This window comes from Ambystoma mexicanum, chromosome 1q (assembly GCF_040938575.1).
Source record: "Ambystoma mexicanum isolate Mex_15411 chromosome 1q, UKY_AmexF1_1, whole genome shotgun sequence".
In the NCBI taxonomy this organism is placed as follows: Eukaryota; Metazoa; Chordata; class Amphibia; order Caudata; family Ambystomatidae; genus Ambystoma; species Ambystoma mexicanum.
Genome location: NC_090922.1, coordinates 539182288 through 539202585, shown reverse-complemented (window position 1 = coordinate 539202585; position 20298 = coordinate 539182288). Strand labels below are relative to the sequence as shown.

General features: G+C 46.8%; 1 protein-coding gene across 1 annotated transcript in view; it reads left to right on the top strand.

Annotated features, from left to right (window-relative positions):
- PAFAH1B3 (platelet activating factor acetylhydrolase 1b catalytic subunit 3) overlaps nucleotides 1–20298 on the top strand; it is a 171169-nt gene that overhangs the window by 35285 nt on the left and 115586 nt on the right. Inside the window, exon 2 of the mRNA XM_069640961.1 lies at nucleotides 16524–16624. Within this exon, the coding sequence (XP_069497062.1) occupies nucleotides 16544–16624 (81 nt within the window). The 5' untranslated portion in view covers nucleotides 16524–16543. The remainder of the gene's footprint in view (nucleotides 1–16523; nucleotides 16625–20298) is intronic.

Below are 20298 nucleotides of genomic sequence, written 5' to 3'. Positions count from 1 at the left end.
CCCACGGGGTGGTAACCTTACACTAAAATTACGACAATTGGAGGCCAAATTATTTTGTAAATATCGCACTGTTTCTGAAGGACTTAATTCGGATCATGAGTTTGCCATATTTGTACAATTCATATTTCCTCTGTTGGGGTTGACAAGTGCCTTTTAATTATCCTCTTGGGGGGGGGGGATCCCCTCCTGTAATTCTATTCTTGTTCCATGTGTATTATTACTGTGCAATGTGCCTTTATTTGTAATGTTGTTCAGTAGCAGCGCACTCAGGCCCCACACTTTTTTTAGTGCATTGGAATTGTTGGTTTATTTAAATACCACTTCAATTATTAATGACTAGCTGAGGCTTGTTACTTTTAAATTAATTTTGTCCTTAAAAAAATATATATATATATATTTATATTAAAACAAAAAATAAATTTCCTCCGCAAAACATGAGTAATAATTGTTTGCTAAATTCTCCTTTTTATTTTTGGGCTTATGGACCGGTTTCACTAAGTTAGGCTTTTCTAAAGATGTGTTTAGTTCACCCAACATGGCAATCCTTTTTGCCCCTTTCTGTTTGTCTTACTTGGAAGGCCATGCATTGTGCTATACTGCATTCCAGTATATTTAGTCCTACCTTTCTTTCGTGCATTGTGCAATGGTAACACGAGTAGACTGAAACAAACGGTCTTTGAGGTAGGTCTGTTTATTTTGCTCTCCCCATTTTGTAGTTTTAACTTTTAATTGGCTTTTTTGGTTAACCAGTTAGGAATTGTCCACAGTCATTTTTGAATCATGAGTTAATTGGAGTTAATCTAATGGGTACTTTGGTGGTTTTTTTAATACTAATTTGAGATTTTTTTTCTCTTTCTGGTTTCTTTGGCTAAATTAGCTTTCCGCAACTGCGAGGCATTTTAAGGTATGTTTTTATTGACAGCATTACGGTTTGTTTTGGTAACTTACGTAATATTTTTCTGCAATTGGCTTTCCAGTAATTACTTAATCTATCTGCCTACAGAACTGTATCTGGCATTGTCCTACTTTAAATGTGGAGTTCTTATTGCTGCAACCTAAGGTACTTATTTTTGGAATACATTACAGTCTTTGATTTAAGACTTAGCTTACTAAGTGGAACGTGATTGCGCTGCTATGGCCAACTTTGTTTCTAAAATTGTTTCTTTTTCTCTTTTTGTTTGTCTGTCTGTCAACGGACTACTACGGAAATTGGTTAATTTGTGGTAACTTTATTTCTACTTTTTTACTTTTCCTACATGTGATGTACATGTGTTTTATTTTTTGTGGTTGCATTGCGCCCTGGACTGCTTGCTCACAACTTGTGCCTATGTTCTTTATGTAACAATTCTTTGCACAAAACAATCATGTGTATGTTTTATTTTTAACTTTAACCAATTTGTATGGAAATGATGTACTAGGCAATTTAAGCCTCTGATGAAAATCTGTACACAGCTTGAAACCCGTGTCAGGCTTCTCTTCGCACAAACAATAAAGGCTTCTCTTTGCACAAACAACTAATTATAATTTCTTGGCGCAGTGAGACTGGGAACAGCTTTTGTTTTTCTTCTTAAAGTATAGGCTGCATATAAAGTACTTACCGATATCTGTCTTGGGTTCCTTAATGTTGGCTACAAGAATTTATTTACTACTTAGACTACTTACTGTATTAATCTCAAGTCTACTACTACTGTAATGCTTAAATGTCTTACTGTATAAATGGGAATACGTTTACTTACCTATAATTCTAATATTGTGGTAATTGCCTCAGTTAAAATAAATAACAATATTTTGTATACATATCCTGTGTAATAAGTGTGTTCTTGACTATAGGTGTGGCCTGACTTCTTTGTACTTGCCTACAGCCCTTCTGCTTCCTAGACTAAGCCTGGTTGCTCAGCCATAGCTACCAAGCCTTTTGGGTAGTACAAGCCAAGCCTACAAATTGGAGCCCTGTACAGTCTCCTCTAGTCTTATCGTAGGTGGACTTCAGTAAAACTCCCTGATAGTAGATAACTGGAAATGTTTGTTATACTTGCGATACCTTGGCTTGAGAAGACATTGGCTGGTCACACTCCTCCGAAAGGGAAATCCAAATCTGTTTATTGCAGAAAATGTTTTACATGAAACAGATTGTATCATTCAAATTCCTTCGTTAATTTAATGTATAAACAATTTCCCATAAAAACAAACATTAAAAAAGAATAAAATAAAAACTTGAAAATCCCACTTGTTACTATTAAAAAGTATACCGAAGCCAGGTGAACAGTTCTTATTTTAAAAGCCTGTCTAGATATGACATTAATGGCCAATAAACAAGCGCAGAGTTGGCTGCTAGAGAATAGCGTAGAGCTGGGTGGCACTGTAAAAAAAAAAGCCTGTCTTGGAACTAGTAGAATTGTGTTTTGCTGGCATAGTAATGGACTGCACAAAAGTGCATCAAGCCTCCATCCCCATTCCATCCCCCCCCCCATTTGCTTCAGAACACAATGGACAACTAATATTACGCTTCCCATGCCATACTGCAGTTATAGCTTTTACTTGCATGCAGTTAAAATGTGCTCTTGTAATTGGGAATTTGTTGTGCGTCTTGACACTCCACAACTGGTGGTCCTGAATAGTGTTTTGGTTGCAAATAATGTCTTCCATGAAAAGAAGTTAAAAACTCTTCAGCTTTTCTTCTATCCTTGACAAGAGATTGACCGCGTCCTGAGATCTTTGTGCATGGACTGTCTATGATACAAGGCGGGTTTAGCAATTATTGTGCATTGATGTTAAATAAAAAAGAATATCTGGATATATTGCAGACAAGGGATCTTAAAGGCATCATGCTTTGCTAGAACCTCCTTGATAATGCACTGTGTTCCCCTTGGATACAACCAGTGGAAGAAGGTTCGAGAGATCGATCATCCTCCAAATAGCTCATGCCCTGCTCAGTATGCACAGCAAAATTCAAGGTATAGGAAAACTAAATAGCTTCTTTAAATAAAATTCTTTATAACTTGGAGCTTTGAAGTGTTTGAGATACCCCCATAGGGGTGCACCATATTTAATAGCTGCTTTGGTTTTTGAAGCATAAACCTTTTTAAGATTTATAGTGGTTGGCGCTTGCACATCGGTGTAAAGCGAGGGATCCTCTCCCCCAATGAATGTTTAATCCGTGGAACCTGATTCATAATATGCGATCCTCATGTTAAATTTGCAGGAAAACAAATGCCTAGATGGTCAAAGTCCGAAACTCTAGCAATGGGACAATTCTTGCAAAACATCTTGGGCATTTTGGATGCATTTTTTTTTTTTTTTTTTCTGAACTGCAAACCATGACAGCAGATTTTGCCGTATTCACCCTAAAGTCTAATTGATACAGGACGGGCATGTTCTCCAATTAACCTGTGTAGGATCCTTGCAGCGCACGCTATCAAAGCCTGGTGCCAATCTTCTCAGGATACTGCAGATGCAGTGAGTTATGTTGTGCAATCCTTAACATTTGACAAAGCTAACTATTGTGCATTGTGAATGCATCTTTAACTTTCTTGCGTCGTCACACGGGATACTGGTTGGCCGCATTGTTAAGTTAATTTTATTACTTGGTAGCTGCATTGCCGCATGATGCACTGCCTGATTTACATCTTGGTTTATAAATCAGGGGCCTGCCTTGTTAGATCATAATTATTGTATAATTGCTTTGGTCAAAGCCGCAGCGCAGCATGTTTTAGCCCGTCTTGTTCCTTCCTTCCGCGCCTCCCACCTCACTCGCTGTTGCCTGATTGGCCTATCTGCCCTTCTTAATAGACCCATCAGGGCAGCCCTCTGTGGTGAAGGCCTGCAAGGCTAAGGGCAGCTCCTCCGAAACGGCTCTAGATGGTGCCAGCCGGGGAAACCTGCAGCCCTCAAGCTGTTAAAGTGCATGCAGTGGGTCAAGGGGGGCAGCAATCACTTCACCCCACTAAACTGACCCACCCCTCTAATTATTCCATAGTACATATTGCAGCATAGTCCACTGTATTGCCTGGCCATCTCTCCAGGAGAGTTAGCTTTTCCTCTTCTACATTGCTGTTTGTGTTGAAAAGTATGCCTTTTTCCCCTCTTTTAGGAAAAGTCGAATGGGTATGTTTACAGTTTGCTCTCCCTGAAACCCCTGTCCTGCGTCTTCTGGCCGCACTGCTCCTGCATTCCCCTGTGGTTGCCTGCTGCCTGCCCTGTACAGAATGGGCTGGCCTCGCCCTGTCTCTCCTTGCCTCTGTTTCTCAACTTCTCCTCTGCGACCTCAACATCCACCTGGATGCTTCTAATCCCTCCACTGGGATCGTAGCCTCTGCAACACTCTCTCCATTCTACCTGCTGGTCCGACACATTTGCAGGACACACATTCCATGGTCTCATCTCCTCAGACATGCCCCTCTCTAACCCTCTCACCACTACCACCACTCCTCTTCCTCACACCTGAAACTCTGTCCTTCAGGCAAAGCGCACCACAGCACTGCCACCTACCTTCTCAGTCATTCGGCCCATGAAACGTGTGTCAGTGGATGCCTTCGCCTCTACTTTCTCTGCTTCTCCTACTCCAGCCGCTGACTCGCACTCTGACACAGCCCTCTCTAAACTGCATCTTTCTATCTCCAACACGCTGGACATCCTTGCCCCTGTCATGCGACCTACCTCCAAGTGCAACTCTTGGTATGCCTCCGACCATGCCGTCCTGAAACGCAAGTGCAGGGTGGCTGAGAGGATGTGGAGGGCTTCGGGCGCCACCTCTGACCAACTGGCTTGCTGCCTGCTCCAAAGGCAATAAAGACTCTGCCCGTTCCAAGAAGAGAGTCCACAGCCAAGCCTGTGTCTCTAATAACGCGGCCAAACTCTTTAACGTCTGCAAGGAGCTAGCCAATCATTGAGCACTCTTCCTCTTCTGTACCCTCCCAGGCCCTCTGTAAGGCTCTGGCTTCTCACTCCTCCACTAAAATTCATGACATCCTGTTTTCGCTCTCTTCCTCTCCCTATCAGCTCCTCTGTCCACCTCTCCCTCTCCTCCTTCCTCCTTTCTCTCTTGACAACACCTGACAATGTTTCTAGACAAGTCCACTGACAATGTTTCTAGACAAGTCCAATCTATGAAGGTGTCGTACAAACAGGTTTTCACCTGCTTATCCAGAACCAACCAGCACCACATTGACACCCTCGCTCCAGCCTTGCCGATTTCTGCAATCACTCTTTCGCCACTGGATATTTTTTCCTCTCACCTCAAGCACTCCTTGTGCTTCCCCCTCCTTAAAGCCTTCTGCCGATCATACTTGTCTGGCTAACTACTATCACCCAATCTCTATCACTTCTCTCCTGGGCAAAATCATGGAAAAGTTGGCCATCTCCGGTGGTCTCCATGACAATCAGTCTGGCTTCAGAGCAGCCAGAGGCACGGAAACTGCTCTCCTGAACACCTGTGACGATCTGTTCTCTAACCTGGATTCCAGCCTTCCTTTTGTCCTCATCCTCAATCTTTTCTCTTTTGAGAGAACCTGGGCTTCACACATCAGGCCCTGGAGTGGTTGACCTCCTTCCTCCTGGACCGACCCTCCCAGGTCCAACTTGCCTACTTTCTCTCCACCACCTCTCTCCTCATTGGTGTTCCCCAGGGCTCTATTCTCTCACCCTGGCTCTTCAATGTCTACTTGGCCTGTTTGGCCCACCTGATCTCCACCTTCTCTAACTTTCAGTGTTATGCGGATGACACTCGGCTCTCTTTCAGGCTCCCCTCAGCCTCCTCTCTTGCTCTTTCCCGACTGTCTATCCGTGATTCAGGATTGGTGCGCCTCGGACGACCTCTGCCTTAATGCCAGTAAGACGGAGATCTTCCATTGGGACCCCTGCTCGTCCCCCCACCCTCTCACTCTGGCCGCCTTCTTTGGACCCTCTTCCTTCGCTTTCCTTTGAGGCAAAAAACCTTGCTGTCATCTACGACTCCCCTTTCTCCTTCTCACATCAGACCTTACCAAGAAGGCCTACTACCTGCTGCACCTCCTCAGTTTTATTCTTACTTTTCTTACTTTCTGCCAGAGACTCCCTCTCTCCAGAGCCTTGGTTCTCTCTAGGCTGGACTACTGTAACTGCCTCTTTCTCAATCTTCCTTCCTCTACTCTGTCCTCTGCAACTAATCCAGAACAGGGCTGCAAGACCTATCCTTGGCCTCAAGCACAGGGACTGTATCTATCCAGCCCTGAAAGCTCTCCACTGGCTGTTAGGCTCACCTGACTCCCACGGAGGCGCTGGCCTGGTTCACGCTGCTGGGACCTCTTCTAAGGTGATGCGCAGGGTTCGGAAGACGGACTGGACCGGGCTCCCAAATCTGGCTTGTCTGGCTCGCAGAAGTATCCTTCTGTGGGCGAAAATAGGGGATTAACTGTCTGCGGGGTAATGCAATCGGCCTCCCACTTTCCCCTCTCACCCTCCTCGAAACCCTTCTGTGATTTCTCGTAGCGTCTCACCTTAGGGTCTGGAAGGAAGAGCTCTCCATCCTGCTTCTGATGCAGGGGCGCGTTGGTATCCAGTTACTTCACTGGATTTTCGGATTGGTGAGAACCAAACTTACTTGGCTTCCAGGTACGTTTTTTGATAAGAGGTTCCCCTTGTGTCCATGCATTAATATACTAATGCTACTGTCTTTTTCCCCATAGGGGCTGGGGTACGGAATGCCAGGGAACAGGCACCGACCCGAGATGAGAGGTGAAATCCTTGTAGAAATCAGTTAAGTCTTTAATGAGCGTTTTTTGGTAATGTCTTTTCATTCGCTCATTAACGCTGATGTCTCTTTTTCCCCCTTAGGGGCCGGGGTCCGGAAATGCCAGGATGCGGCGCGGACCCGAAATGAAGAGGGAATGAATCAACAGGTAAGTCTTAACATGGAGATTTAGCTTTCCTTATTCCCTTCTCTCTCTCACCTTTTTGTTCTGGTCTTTTTCTCCCTAGGCGCTGGGGCGTGACTGCGAATCCGGATGATCGCTGCTGAACATGGAGGCGCCCTGTAAAGGTGAGTGGAATGCGGCGCTGCAGCGATCGATGCGATGAGCTTTTAAATTAGTCTTCCTTTTCAGGATTGTCGGCGAGATGTCTCCGGGATGCGGATTTAGCAGGTAAGGACTTTTCCTTCTTCTGTTCTCCTTCTCTTCCTTTGCAGGTGATCCAGGATGCTGGCAGGTGTGGCAGAAGTCAGGATGCAGGAGCAGACACAGTGAGCGTCCAGCTGCTAGATGCAGAACAACGCGAAGCACGTGTGGCTGTTCGGGTGGGGTTTAAATAGCCTTGGAAGAAGTTCCAGGTATGTATCCTTCCCCGACCACGCCCGGATGGTAAATTAGTCCCACAGGTAAAGTAGTTCCTTTCAGGCCTCAAGGAGGCCGGGATCCTGCAGCATGGTCTGAACCAGGTATGTGCACCCAAGCACTCCCATAATGAGCCTGATGTCTTTTATGAGCCTGTCGCCATAGGCGCCAGGACACTGCCCAAAGGGCCCCTATATGGGGTTGCTGGGTCCATCCTTAGGGGACTGGATGTCTGCCCATCCCAGGCCCCTCCCAAGGTTGTTCCCCCCCCCCCCCCTGGGGGTTTTGGTTTGTCTGGGAAGAGTCGATGGAATTTCCTGACTAATCGAGGTGCATGCACATGGTCGCTGGGTTCCCACAACCTCTCCTGAGGTCCGTACCCCTTCCAATCCATTAGGTAGAACAGTTTTGACCTAAACATTTTTGAGTCTAAAATGTTCTTCACTTCGAATTCGGGCTCCCGATCTATTAGAATAGGTTCTGGAGGTTTGAGTAGTCGGGTTCCGGGTACCACTCGTTTCAGAAGTGACACATGAAAAACAGGGTGAATTCGCATACTAGCTGGTAAATCAAGTTTAACAGCCACTGGGTTAATTATTGCCGTAATAGAATAAGGTCCCAGATATTTTGGGTTAAAAGTTCGAGGCCCTTTGAGTGGTAAATGTCTGGTAGCTAACCACACTTGATCCCCAATCTGAAACTGAGGTGCTTCACTCTGATGTAGATCAGCATTCTCCTTGTATTTTCTCTTGGCTTGTTGTAAATGCGTAGTTGCCTCTTTGAAGGCTTGGGTAATTGTAGAATGCAGATGTTCTACTGCAGGCATTCCAAGGTTCTGAGGTGAGTCAAGGTTTGAGGTTCGAGGGTGATGCCCAAATAAAGTATAAAAAGGACTGTGGCCAGTTCCAGAGTGTACCGAATTATTATATGCGTATTCGGCTATCCAAAGAATGTCTTTCCAGTTGCTTTCAGATTGCTGTAACATACACCGTAAGTACTGCTCAAGGGTCTGATTTGTCCTCTCGGTCTGACCATCGGTCTGAGGGTGGTGACTGGTCGATAATCTTACGTCGATCTGCGCCATTTGACAACATTTGCGCCAGAAGTGGGAAATGAATTGGCTTCCCCGGTCAGAGATTAGTATAGATGGGAATCCATGTAGCCGAACAATATTTTCGAGGAATTCTTTGGCAAAGACAGAAGCTGAAGGTAAACCTTTCAAAGGAATAAAGTGGGCCATTTTGGAAAACAAATCCACAATTACCAGAATAGTATTGTACCCCGAACAAGGAGGCAGGTCCGTAATCAAATCCATTGATGGGGTGTGCCAGGGTGCTGGTGGTATGTCTAGAGGTTGAAGGAGACCGGCTGGTCTTTTCTTTTGACTTTTATTTTGGGCGCAAGCACCACAGGACATCACAAAAGATTTAACATCTTTTCGCCAAGAGGGCCACCAAAATTGTCGTTTCACCTTTTCTATTGTCTTGGCAATACCGGGGTGTCCCTCTATTAATGTATCATGATAACCGGAAATAACTGTGTAATTCCTTATGTGGCAGGAATAAGCGTCCTTGGAAATAAGGTAAACCATTATCTATGGTAAAGTCTGATCCTTTTTGTATCCATTCCTGTAAGGTTGTAGGGTCCAGGAGTTGTTTCACTCTGGCTTGAATGTCTTCAAGCGTCTGTAACAAAGTCATGCCTAGAATCCTCTGTTCGGGAATTATTGGTACTGGTTCTGAGTTTGTATCAGATTCTCCCATTCCAATTCGGGATAAGGCGTCTGCTTTGCCATTCTTGCAGCCAGGTCGATAGGTAATCACAAAATCAAATTCAGCGAAAAACAAAGCCAATCGGAGCTGCCGTGATGACTGAGCCTTGGCGGTTTTCAAATACTGTAAATTCCGGTGATCACTGTGATGGTATGGCGAGCACCAATCAGATAATGCCGCCAGGCTTTAAAAGCGGACTTAATGGCTAACAGTTCTTTGTCCGTGATTGCATAATTAACCTCGGGTGCCGAGAATTTTCTGGACCAAAATGCTACGGGATGCAGTTGGTTGGTTTCGGGATCTCTTTGGGACAGGACAGCTCCCATGGCTAGGCTGGATGCGTCAGTCTCGACGACATAAGGGAGATCTGGACACGGGTGTTTCAATATAGGTGCGGAGGTAAATTTGGCTTTTAAATCCTGAAAGGCCTGCTCGGCTTCTTCAGACCATTCAAAACGTTTATTTTTCCTCAGGAGTGCAGTAATGGGTTGTACCACGCGTGAAAATTCCGGGATTAACCTGCGATAGAAATTGACAAAGCCGAGCATGCTTTGAACCCCTTTTACAGAGCTAGGTGATGGCCATTTGAGGATGGCATCCACTTTTCTTGAGTCCATTCGGACTCCTTTGGGTGTCAGGATGAAACCTAGAAACTCGACTTCTGTGGTTTGGAAAACACATTTATCCAATTTAGCAAATAGTTTGTGTTGGCGCGGTTTTTCAAGTACTGCCCTGACGTGTTTTCTGTGATCAGATTCCGAAGAGGAGTACACCAGAATGTCATCGATATATACGACAACACAAACATCGATGAGTTCCCGAAGGACATCATTCATGAAGCATTGGAAGGCAGCCGGCGCGTTACACAATCCGAAAGGCATCACATGGTACTCGAATAATGCGTATTTAGTACGGAAGGCAGTTTTCCATTCGTCGCCTTCTTTAACTCGTACCAGATAAGCCCCCCGGAGATCTAACTTGGTGTATACGCAAGTGTCCTTCACCTGGTCAAGGAGTTCAGGGATCAGAGGCAGAGGATAACGGTTTTTAACCGTTATCTGGTTCAATGCGCGGTAATCGATACAAGTTCTAAGGTCGCCTTCTTTTTTGGGCACGAAGAACAAAGTCGAGGATGCCGAAGACTTTGACGGGCGAATAAAACCATTAGCTAGGTATTGATACAAATATTGTCTCAAATGCAGATTCTCGGGTTCGGTAAGGGCATAAATCCTGCTACAAGGGGGCTGTGCACCGGGCACCAGATCGATTTGGCAATCGTACGATCTGTGAGGAGGTAACGTGTTGGCCTGTTCCTTTTGGAAGACGTCCTGAAAGTCTTAGTATTCCGGAGGTAGTTGCATGGAGGCAGAGGTTACAGATGCTAGATTAATCTTCAGGTTTTCTGGGTAGCAGGTTTGTGTACAATCCGGGAAGGTTATTCTCTTAGCTCGCCAATCAATTCGAGGATTATGTGTCTCTAACCAAGGGATTCCAAGAATAACCTGAAACTGTGGAGCCTTGATTACATGAAACACAACACCCTCCCGATGGCCGTCGGGACCAATAAGAGTCACCTAAGTAGTGGAATGTGTTACCGGTCCAGAGGCAATTTCAGTTCCATCGACTGTGGTGATGACATCTTTGCTGGTTTTAGGACGGAGAGGGAGGTTAATCCTAGAGACCAATTCACGATCCACATAGTTTCCAATAGCCCCACTATCGATGTATGCCTTTATTGCATGCAACCGCTTAAGCTGTTCTGGATCTACGAGAATCATTGGAACAATGAAATGCGAGTTAGTTTTCAAGCTCGGCAAGCGGACCCCTACACTTGTCGGGCGGAGTCGTTTCCCAAAACAGTCTTCATGGTTTTTATCAGCGGCTCCTACCGCCTTTCGGGGCGGTTTTGTCGGGCAATCTTGTAGAAAGTGCCCAGAATTCCCACAATAAAGACATCATTTTAACTGCCGCCTCCTTTCATGTTCCTTTTGAGTTAAGGGTCCTTTGACCCCTCCAATTTGCATAGGCTCAGAGACATCCACTCCCTTGGGATTAGCATGGGTCTTGACCAACAACCGGGTCTCAAACCTGGACCGATCTGCTTTTCTGTTTTGAAATCTGTGATCCAATTGGACCACTAAGTCTATATACTCTGTGCATTCTTGGGGCGGATTTACAACTTGGGCCAAGACATCTTTAAGTTCTCCGCGAAGGCCTCGATAAAACAACATGACTCTTTTATCCTCTGGCCATCCCGTTTCTACAATTAGTCTATTAAAGGTTGCAATATAGGATAGGAGGTCCTGATTGCCCTGTCGCAGGGATAGTAGAAGTTCGTCATCCAGAGCCTGCCCCTGAGAGTGTCGAGCAAATAACCTTTCCATGCTTGCTTGAAACCTTTGAAAATCACGGAGAATCGGGTCATCTTGAGTAACCAGTGGAACTGACCAATCGGCAGCGCAGCCGCTGAGATATGACAATACAAAGGCTACCTTGGTCTGATCATTAGGGAAGGCCCCAGGTCTGCATAGGAAGTGCAAACGACACTGATTCATGAATACGGCGAATCGTTTGGAGTCCCCAGCAAAGCGTTCGGGTGGGGCCAGCGGCATGTTTCCAGGTAGATTAATCTGCACAGGGTTACTGGAAACCACAGAAGTGGGGTTCCCTCCGGAACCGGGTAGAGGAGTTTGCCCAGCTTGACCTTGCAAAAGCTGTCTGGCCAAGTCATCAGTTCTTTCCTTTGATATTATTTTTTTTTTTAGACATATCTTTATTATTTTAAGTGACCAGCGAACAACCAACTTTGTACCAACATTTCACCCCAAACTCCCCCTCCCCCCCATCCCCCGGGAACACATGATATTTAATTTGGAGGGATTATTCTATGCGTTGAAAACGTCCGTAACCTTAATATTGTGGGGGCACCATTGTTCCATAAAGTCCGACTGTAGGTGTTCCATGACACTACCCCATTCTTTAACGAACCTGTCCTTTGTGCCTTGGATTGTGTGGGTGACTTTTTCCATTGCTAACTGTGCCAAGACTTTTTGAAGCCATGTAAATACTAGCGGTGTTTCCCTCTTTTTCCAATTCTGTGCTATTGTTGTCCAAGCCGCTATGAGGAGTCCCACAAAGCTTCTCCGTTGTGCTTTCGTGTATCTTTTTGTAGTGTCGTCTCTCATTCCGCACATCCATACGCTGTCACTTATTTGCTCCACATCTGGGAACATTTTGTCAATTTCTCCCTTAACTTCTTCCCAGAACGGCACTATTCCTTTACAGTCCCACCAGATGTGTTTCCACGTCCCCACCTCTCCGCATTCCCTCCAACAGAGGTTAGACCTACTTGGGAACATGGTGTGCAGTCTCTCTGGCGTGTAGTGCCACTGAGTCACTATTTTAGTCCACATTTCTCTCATCTGTACCGATCTTGTCAATTTGGGGATCTGGGCCCATATGTCCTCCCACTGGTTTCTCGTTAGTTCCATTCCCAGCGTTCTGTCCCATTTGCTCATGTATGACCATTTGATCTCTTCATCTTGCTTATTTATAAAGGTGTATAGTGTCGAGATCCATTTCTTTGCCCCTGAGTTGGATGTTATGTAATTCTCAAATGGGGTTAGGGTTCTCGTTGCCGCCTTTGCGATTTCGGGGGATTTTAACCAGTGCTTAAGTTGTTCATACCTGTATCTGTTCCATGTGGTTCTATTTGGGAGTGTGAGGCATGATTCGTATGGTCTAATTTCTTTGTTGTAAAACATTTCCCCAATTTTCGTTATGCCCGCCTCCTCCCAATCGTCAGGTGTACCCTGCTCCATCCCTGGCAGGAATTGCGGGTTCCTCCATATGGGGGTGAATCGGCCTAGTGTGGTTGACATTGCGCCTTTTCGTGTTTGGGTGTCCCAAGCCTCCATGGTCGTGCTCAGTATTTTGCTGATCCCTATGTTGGGATGTCTATGCTGTTTCTATTTCCAGAGTAGTTCCACTAGTGGGGTTCTAGCCACCGCCCTATCTTGAGCTGCCCATAGTTGTTGTGGGTCTTCTCCCAGCCACTCCCGAAGCACCCTTAGTTGGGCCGCTTGGTAATATTTTTGAAAATGGGGAAGCGCCATCCCTCCCTCCCTTGTTGTCGATGTTAAGACAGCCCTGGACAGTCTTGGAGTTTTCCCCTTCCACACAAAGGTCGAGATCACCATAGCGCCTGGGTGGGAATTTGTAGGAAGGCTTTGCGTTCTGTTACGCTCACCTGACTCCCATGGAGGCGCTGGCCTGGTTTGCGCTGCTGTGACCTCATCTAAGGTGATGCGCAGGGTTCGGAAGACGGACTGGTCCGGGCCCCCAAATCCGGCTTGTCTGGCTCGCAGAAGTACCCTTCTGTGGGCGAAAATAGGGGATTAACTGTCTGCGGGGTAATGCAATCGGCCTCCCACTTTCCCCTCTCACCCTCCTCGAAACCCTTCTGTGATTTCTCGTAGCGTCTCACCTTAGGATCTGGAAGGAAGAGCTCTCCATCCTGCTTCTGATGCAGGGGCGCGTTGGTATCCAGTTACTTCACTGGATTTTCGGATTGGTGAGAACCAAACTTGCTTGGCTTCCAGGTAAGTTTTTTGATAAGAGGTTCCCCTTGTGTCCATGCATTAATGTACTAATGCTAGTGTCTTTTTTTCCCCATAGGGGCCGGGGTACGGAATGCCGGGGAACAGGCACCGACCCGAGATGAGAGGTGAAATCCTTGTAGAAATCAGGTAAGTCTTTAATGAGCGTTTTTTGGTAATGTCTTTTCATTCGCTCATTAACGCTGATGTCTCTTTTTCCCCTTAGGGGCCGGGGTCCGGAAATGCCAGGATGCGGCGCGGACCCGAAATGAAGAGGGAATGAATCAACGGGTAAGTCTTAACATGGAGATTTAGCTTTCCTTATTCCCTTCTCTCTCACCTTTGGTTCTGGTCTTTTTCTCCCAAGGCGCTGGGGCGTGAATGCGAATCCGGATGATCGCTGCTGAACATGGAGGCGCCCTGTAAAGGTGAGTGGAAAGCGGCGCTGCAACGATCGACGCGATGAGCTTTTAAACTAGTCTTCCTTTTCAGGATTGTCGGCGAGATGTCTCCGGGATGCGGATTTAGCAGGTAAGGACTTTTCCTTCTTCTGTTCTCTTCTTCTCTTCCTGTGCAGGTGATCCAGGATGCTGGCAGGCGTGGCAGAAGTCGGGATGCAGGAGCAGACACGGTGAGCGTCCAGCTGCTAAATGCAGAACAACGCGAAGCACGTGTGGCTGTTCGGGTGGGGTTTAAATAGCCTTGGAAGAAGTTCCAGGTATGTATCCTTCCTCCAATCAGGTATGTATCCTTCCCCGACCACGCCCGGATGGTAAATTAGTCCCACAGGTAAAGTAGTTCCTTTCAGGCCTCAAGGAGGCCGGGATCCTGCAGCATGGTCTGCATCAGGTAAGTGCACCCAAGCACTCCCATAATGAGCCTGGCGCCAGGACACTGTCCAAAGGGCCCCTATACGGGGTTGCTGGGTCCTTCCTTGGGGACTGGATGTCCGCTTTCGGGGACGCAGGGCTTGAAACTGGCTCCCCGTGAGCGGGCATCATGACACTGGCTCCCAGTGGCTGCAAGGATCTAGTTCAAGACCCTCTGCATTGTCCACAAGGCTTTCTGGGGCTGGGGCCCGTACACTACACCGAACTCTCTTCCAAAATGTCTTCATTCTCTAGCCCTTTGCTCAGCTACCTCCGACTCTCTTCAGGTCGGACGCGTCTCCAGGCAGAGTGGGGGGCAGATATCAATCCTGCAGGTGCCTCCCTCTGGAATGCCCTCCCTGCCCCAGTCAAACTTGAGCCAGACCACCAAAAGCTCTGGAAGCAGCTCAAGACCTTCCTTTTCTCCTCTGCTTTCTCTCTTCCCCGCCGTCTGCTGACTGGTTGCTTAGTACCCTCAGTCTCACTGGGTACCAGGCTCCTCCATGATCAGTCTTCCCTGCACTGCCTCCGGGCCTACCGCACCTGGGGGCTGTAACTGTAACCTCCACAGTCCCCTGCCTCCTTGCACTTACCCAGAGCCTGACTGCACTTACTCGGGGTAATGCTCCCCTGATTGCACTTCGCACCCTCCTCCCCCTTCTCCCTGCACATTGCCTTGTTGCACTTGCATGATCTGAATGACACAAGGCCTAGTAAGATCGTTTGTCTTGTCCTCCCTCTCTCTCGTGCCTAGAAACACTGGTGTACAGGTGCATTATAAATGACAGGCCACATTCCAACTGTCATATAGATCATTAATGTACAATGAAAAGAGCAGGGGGGCTAATACACAACCTTGCTGTACTCCTGATGCTATTCAGAAATAGTGTGCAGTGCCCCTTATGACCACTTCTCTCACATCCTGATTTTATTTGATGCATAATAAGTATGTCTAGTAGATATGGCTTCTGCAATATCCCTTTCGAGCATCACAGTGCATTGACATTTCTGTTAACTATTGGATCCAAACAATCTTCACAGATAACATGTTTTTCCAGTCCATGTCATACATATGTAAACCAAAATGTTGCTAGTGTGACCTTTTTGTCTTGTTGGTAATGAATCTTTACTACATTGTCTTCCTTAATGGATTTGGTGTGGTACTGTCCAAGAATTCTGAAATCGACCGTTAGACTGCACTTAATTGAAACCAAAATAGTTATAGCACATGGTGCATTATCACTCTACATCAAACTGTAATGTAACACTATTTTGTGTGATGATGGCTATATATATTATTATTATTTTTTTTTCTTCCTGAGTTGAGGCTTTGTTTTAACTGTTGATTTTTAACAATTCATGCAACCCTCAAGATCTGAACAAGTCACCAGCCATTTGCGAGTTTTAGTGAGCAAGAAGTTGTGTGCTGTGTGTATGTAAAAAATCGCCTTTTTATGCGTTGCTACAAGCTTGTTCTTTGCACTTTTTACCCCTTTTCTAAGTTTTCATGAACTGTGAATGATTGACTGGTATCTGATCGGAAAAAAAGTGGGAATGTTTTGACAATGTCCTTTCTTTGTGAACTGTTACTCAATCAAATTCGACCCCTGAATGACCACCTCTATATTTCAGTTTGCCATCAAATGCAATAAAACATAATAAAGAACATTTCACAGGTGACTCCATTGATTTAGACAGTGTTTTAAGCAAAGGGATATGGTAGAATACCCTTTCTCAATGTGAAAACATGGCCTCAGATCAGGCAGCTTTCCCCATGCTTATACCTCTTTTATTGATCAATTGTTTCCACAAGAGACCATCTCTCCATCTTCACCCCACTCTGTGAACAGATGTGTCGGTGCCATTCTCCCAACAGATGTGGGAGACTCCCCGAAGTGATGTGGGATACTTCATCCCTTTCCCCGCCCCTTCCATCATCACTTATGTCTGCTTTGACAGCCTATTCTTTCTTTGCAGGGCCCTTTACCTTTAGGAGAATGAGTGATGGGGACAGAAACCCGGCTGGGGTTGCGACTGCTGTTGAAGATATCCAGGGGGATGACCGTTGGATGTGTCTGGTAAGATCTTTCTGTTACGTGGCTTAAACCTTATCCAGTTGGAGATGGTTTGCATTTAAAAATGAGTTTGTGTTTTATACTCCATTTGCTGGATTCCTGCATTGGGGATCTCTGTAAGGCTTCTTGTAAGCTACAAAGAGCTCAGAACCTACCTTCCAAGCTCCTCTTTGGACTGAAGTGGTCAGGGCATGGCTGGCTGTGCCTGAAGTTGCTCAACGCTCAGCCCCTTGGTGTAGAAGATGGACTCTAGGGTGCTTTGTATAATGCACAAAGTATACTACAGCTGCATTACAATTTACATCCTCAAAGTCCTCTGACCCTACCAGGAACCTAAGGTCGGTTACCCCAAATTAGTAGTCTCCCACCACCACCAGCAGCAGTATATGGGCAGATCTTTCAAACACATACTCTTGTCTGCCCTCTGCACGACCCTCGAACCCTGCCCATCTCTTTTGTAAATTAATTTCTTCTGTCAATCTGACTTGAGCTGGACAGACTGCCTTTCAGGAGGGCACTGAATACATGCCCTTTTCACATTGCATACATTTCTTGCTGGCAGTATAGTTGGGTGGCCTGTGTAGTCCTCTGTGGCGGGTCAGAAGATGTACAAGGACTTGTCTTCCATTTCGGAATTATCTTAAAGTGAAAATTCCTAACTTTCCCTAAACTATGGGTTTTCTCTACTGTGTGGAGTTGGGAATGAAACTCGGACACAAGTGAGTCATGGTTTTGGTAAAAGACTTTTATTAAAATAAAAGGGGGGTAGGTGAAATGCTTCTTTGTCCCTGCTCTAGAAGGGGTTTCACTACCTAAAACCAAAATTAAGGGTCTGTTGATATCAACATGTCAAACATTTTATTTTGACCCTCGCATTCTAATTAACTCTAGGGTGAAAAGGGGTAATGTCTTTGGCCTTCAGTTGTATATGTGTTAAAAAGAAAATGCGTAACTTCAAAACAAAGTTCCAGAACGTCAAGAGATCCTTGTTTCAGAGGGTGGCTCCCTTCCGGCTGGATTTCTCCACTCTGTTTTATGTTAAGGGATATCAGTTCCTTAAGTTTCTCTTGCCCTACAACACAACTGGTACAAATAATACTTTGTCTGCTGTTCTTTGTCCTTTCAGGGTACCTGGTGTACTCTCCTGCCAGGTTCTTTGTGTATTTTCTTTTTTTTTTAAATCTTTTTTTTTTTTTTTACAGTCTTCGATCAATACGAAAACAACCGACCAGAGTCGCCATTACCGTTCCCAAACCCTTACGCTCCCATCCTCCCTACACTAACCCTCCCTCTAACCCACAACAATCAGTGCATTTTAGAGATACATACATCTTAACAATGTCAACAGAACACTGGATGGAAGAGGTGTTTACATTACAAGGAGTGGCAATGTGTTAACTCTCCTTTTCTGGCACGAGCGTACATGCATTCCTTGGGAGACCCTGTTCCAAATCCCTCTGGTACTTGAGTTATAACCAGTGGGTAACCCAGTATCACCATACAATCGGACATCTATCGTGAATCTGTGGTATCTCCATTGCTAAGGACTTAGGAACGAAAGGGGACCCAATAATCTCTCTGCCTCGTCCCACTAGGAAGGGACGCCACATACATTGATTCCCGGATCTCGCAAAGTTTCAACATATTAGCAAGGCCTCCCGCGGTGGAGGAATTTATTATCTTCCAAGTTTTGGCTAGTCTGGTCTTGGCGAGCACTGAGGCCATTGCCAAAAGTTTCATTTCCATCTTTTGGGGATTTTCAAAGAGCACGAGTAACCAGGTTGTAGGAGAATCTCGTGGGCATCCCTGGATGGTTCTACCCATTGTATCATATACTCCTCTCCAAAACGTCTGTACATGTATACACTTCCAGACCATATGCGTATAGTTGACAGGGTCTAGGGCGCACAGCAGACGGGAAGCAGTTCTCTCTGGGTAATATTTATGCAGTTGGGCAGGGGAAAGATACAACTGATGAACAAACTTAAACTGTATGAGGCGGAACCTGGAGTTTACAGAGATCGCCCGGGTCATTGTGCAGATCGTCCGCCACTGGGATTCTGTCAGGGAGTTGTGTAGCACTCTGTCCCATCTGGCGATTCCATTCTGCAACGCTGTTGGTTAAAGGTAAGATCTCTCATGCTCTGAGCCTTGCTGCAATCATCTATATAGAAGCAAGCTTCTACAATACTGACTAGCCTATTTCGAGGGGATTGGGTCCTCCGACGTATTCCATATCTATGACATGTAATCACCACAGCTGTGCTGCTTCGGAAACTTTTTTCGGCGTCTGCGTCCTGCGTCGATGACGTCGACGCGCCGTCGTCGAGGACCTCCTCCGACGTCATCCGATGTGATAAGTAGGACGTACGACGCCCGTAGCCTCAGTTCCGTTTTTTCCGCAAACGTGTTGCTTTGTGATTCTCGGTTCACGCCTCGGCTCTTTAGAGTTCTGTTCTTCTCGGTTCTTCGAACCTGTTCGTTTTGTGAATATCCTTCGTGTGAAGATGTCTTCTACTTCGTCTTCGACCACCCGTCCGGGTTTCAAGAAGTGCGGGGAGTGTGGGTCCAAGATGTCTGTGACGGACTCGCACGACGCCTGCCTCTGGTGCCTCGGGGAGGCCCACGACACGGATGACTGCATCGACTGCCAGTCGCTCACGTCCAAAGCCTTACGCGAACGTAAGAAGAAGTTGTCGGTAGGTCGGGTGTCCAAGCCCAGGAAGTCAAAGTCTGCGGGGCTTTCGACGGATGATTCGAGGGGTGACTCTCCGCGTCATCGTCGGAAGTCTCGTGGGTCTCCTTCTAGGAGTCGGTCTCGCCACTCCTCAGCCTCTTCGAGGCATTCTCGGAAGCGCCGACGCGGTCGTCTTCCAGGTCCTCTTCGGAGGACTCTGCCCGGCACGTCGCTTACCCCACCAACCGTGCGACGCTGGAGGAATGGGCTTCCTTCGGGAAGAAAATGCTGGCGATTCTTGAGTCGCAGGGTACTAAGCCATCCGCGCCCCCGAGTGGGGTCGGTCGTGAGAGGTCGGGTGACACCGCTCGCAAGAGTGGTCGGCACGAGTCACGGGAGAGGTCCCGTTCGGACAAGGAGACTCGTTCTCGACGTACCCGTTCCAGGTCCCGGTCCTCGGCGCGTTCGGAACCGTGTGCACCTGTGAGGTCTTCGAGGAAGACATCGACGTCTGAGGCGTCGAGGGCGTCAACTGGCTTTCTCGAGGCTCCGGCTCCGAGGAAGTCGTCGAAGCCGTCGACGCTCAGGTCGTCGAGGGACACGCTCGGGGCTCCAGCCTTGAGGGCTGTGTCGACGCCGCCGATGTTGGAGATGCTGCAACTGACGTCGACGCCGATTTCCTTGACGTCGATCCTCTCGGCGCCGATGCCGGTTCTCTCGACGCCGGCGCCGATTCGATCGACGCCTTTCGTGTCAGAGGTACCCCGTGGCACGGGAGAACCCCCTAGGAAGGCTCTGGTTAAGAGCAAGCACTCTCGGGTGCCTTCTTTTCGCCACCTGGACTATATTTCAGAGGCGGATGAGGATTCTGATGGCCTGGTTCCTAGTCAGGTTCCAGATGAAATTGTCTCGGGCCATTGTCAGTTTGACGATTTGAGACAGTCACTACATGATGCCAGTGGTCTGGACACCTCTCCGGAGGTGGAGTTTTGTAGGCCTG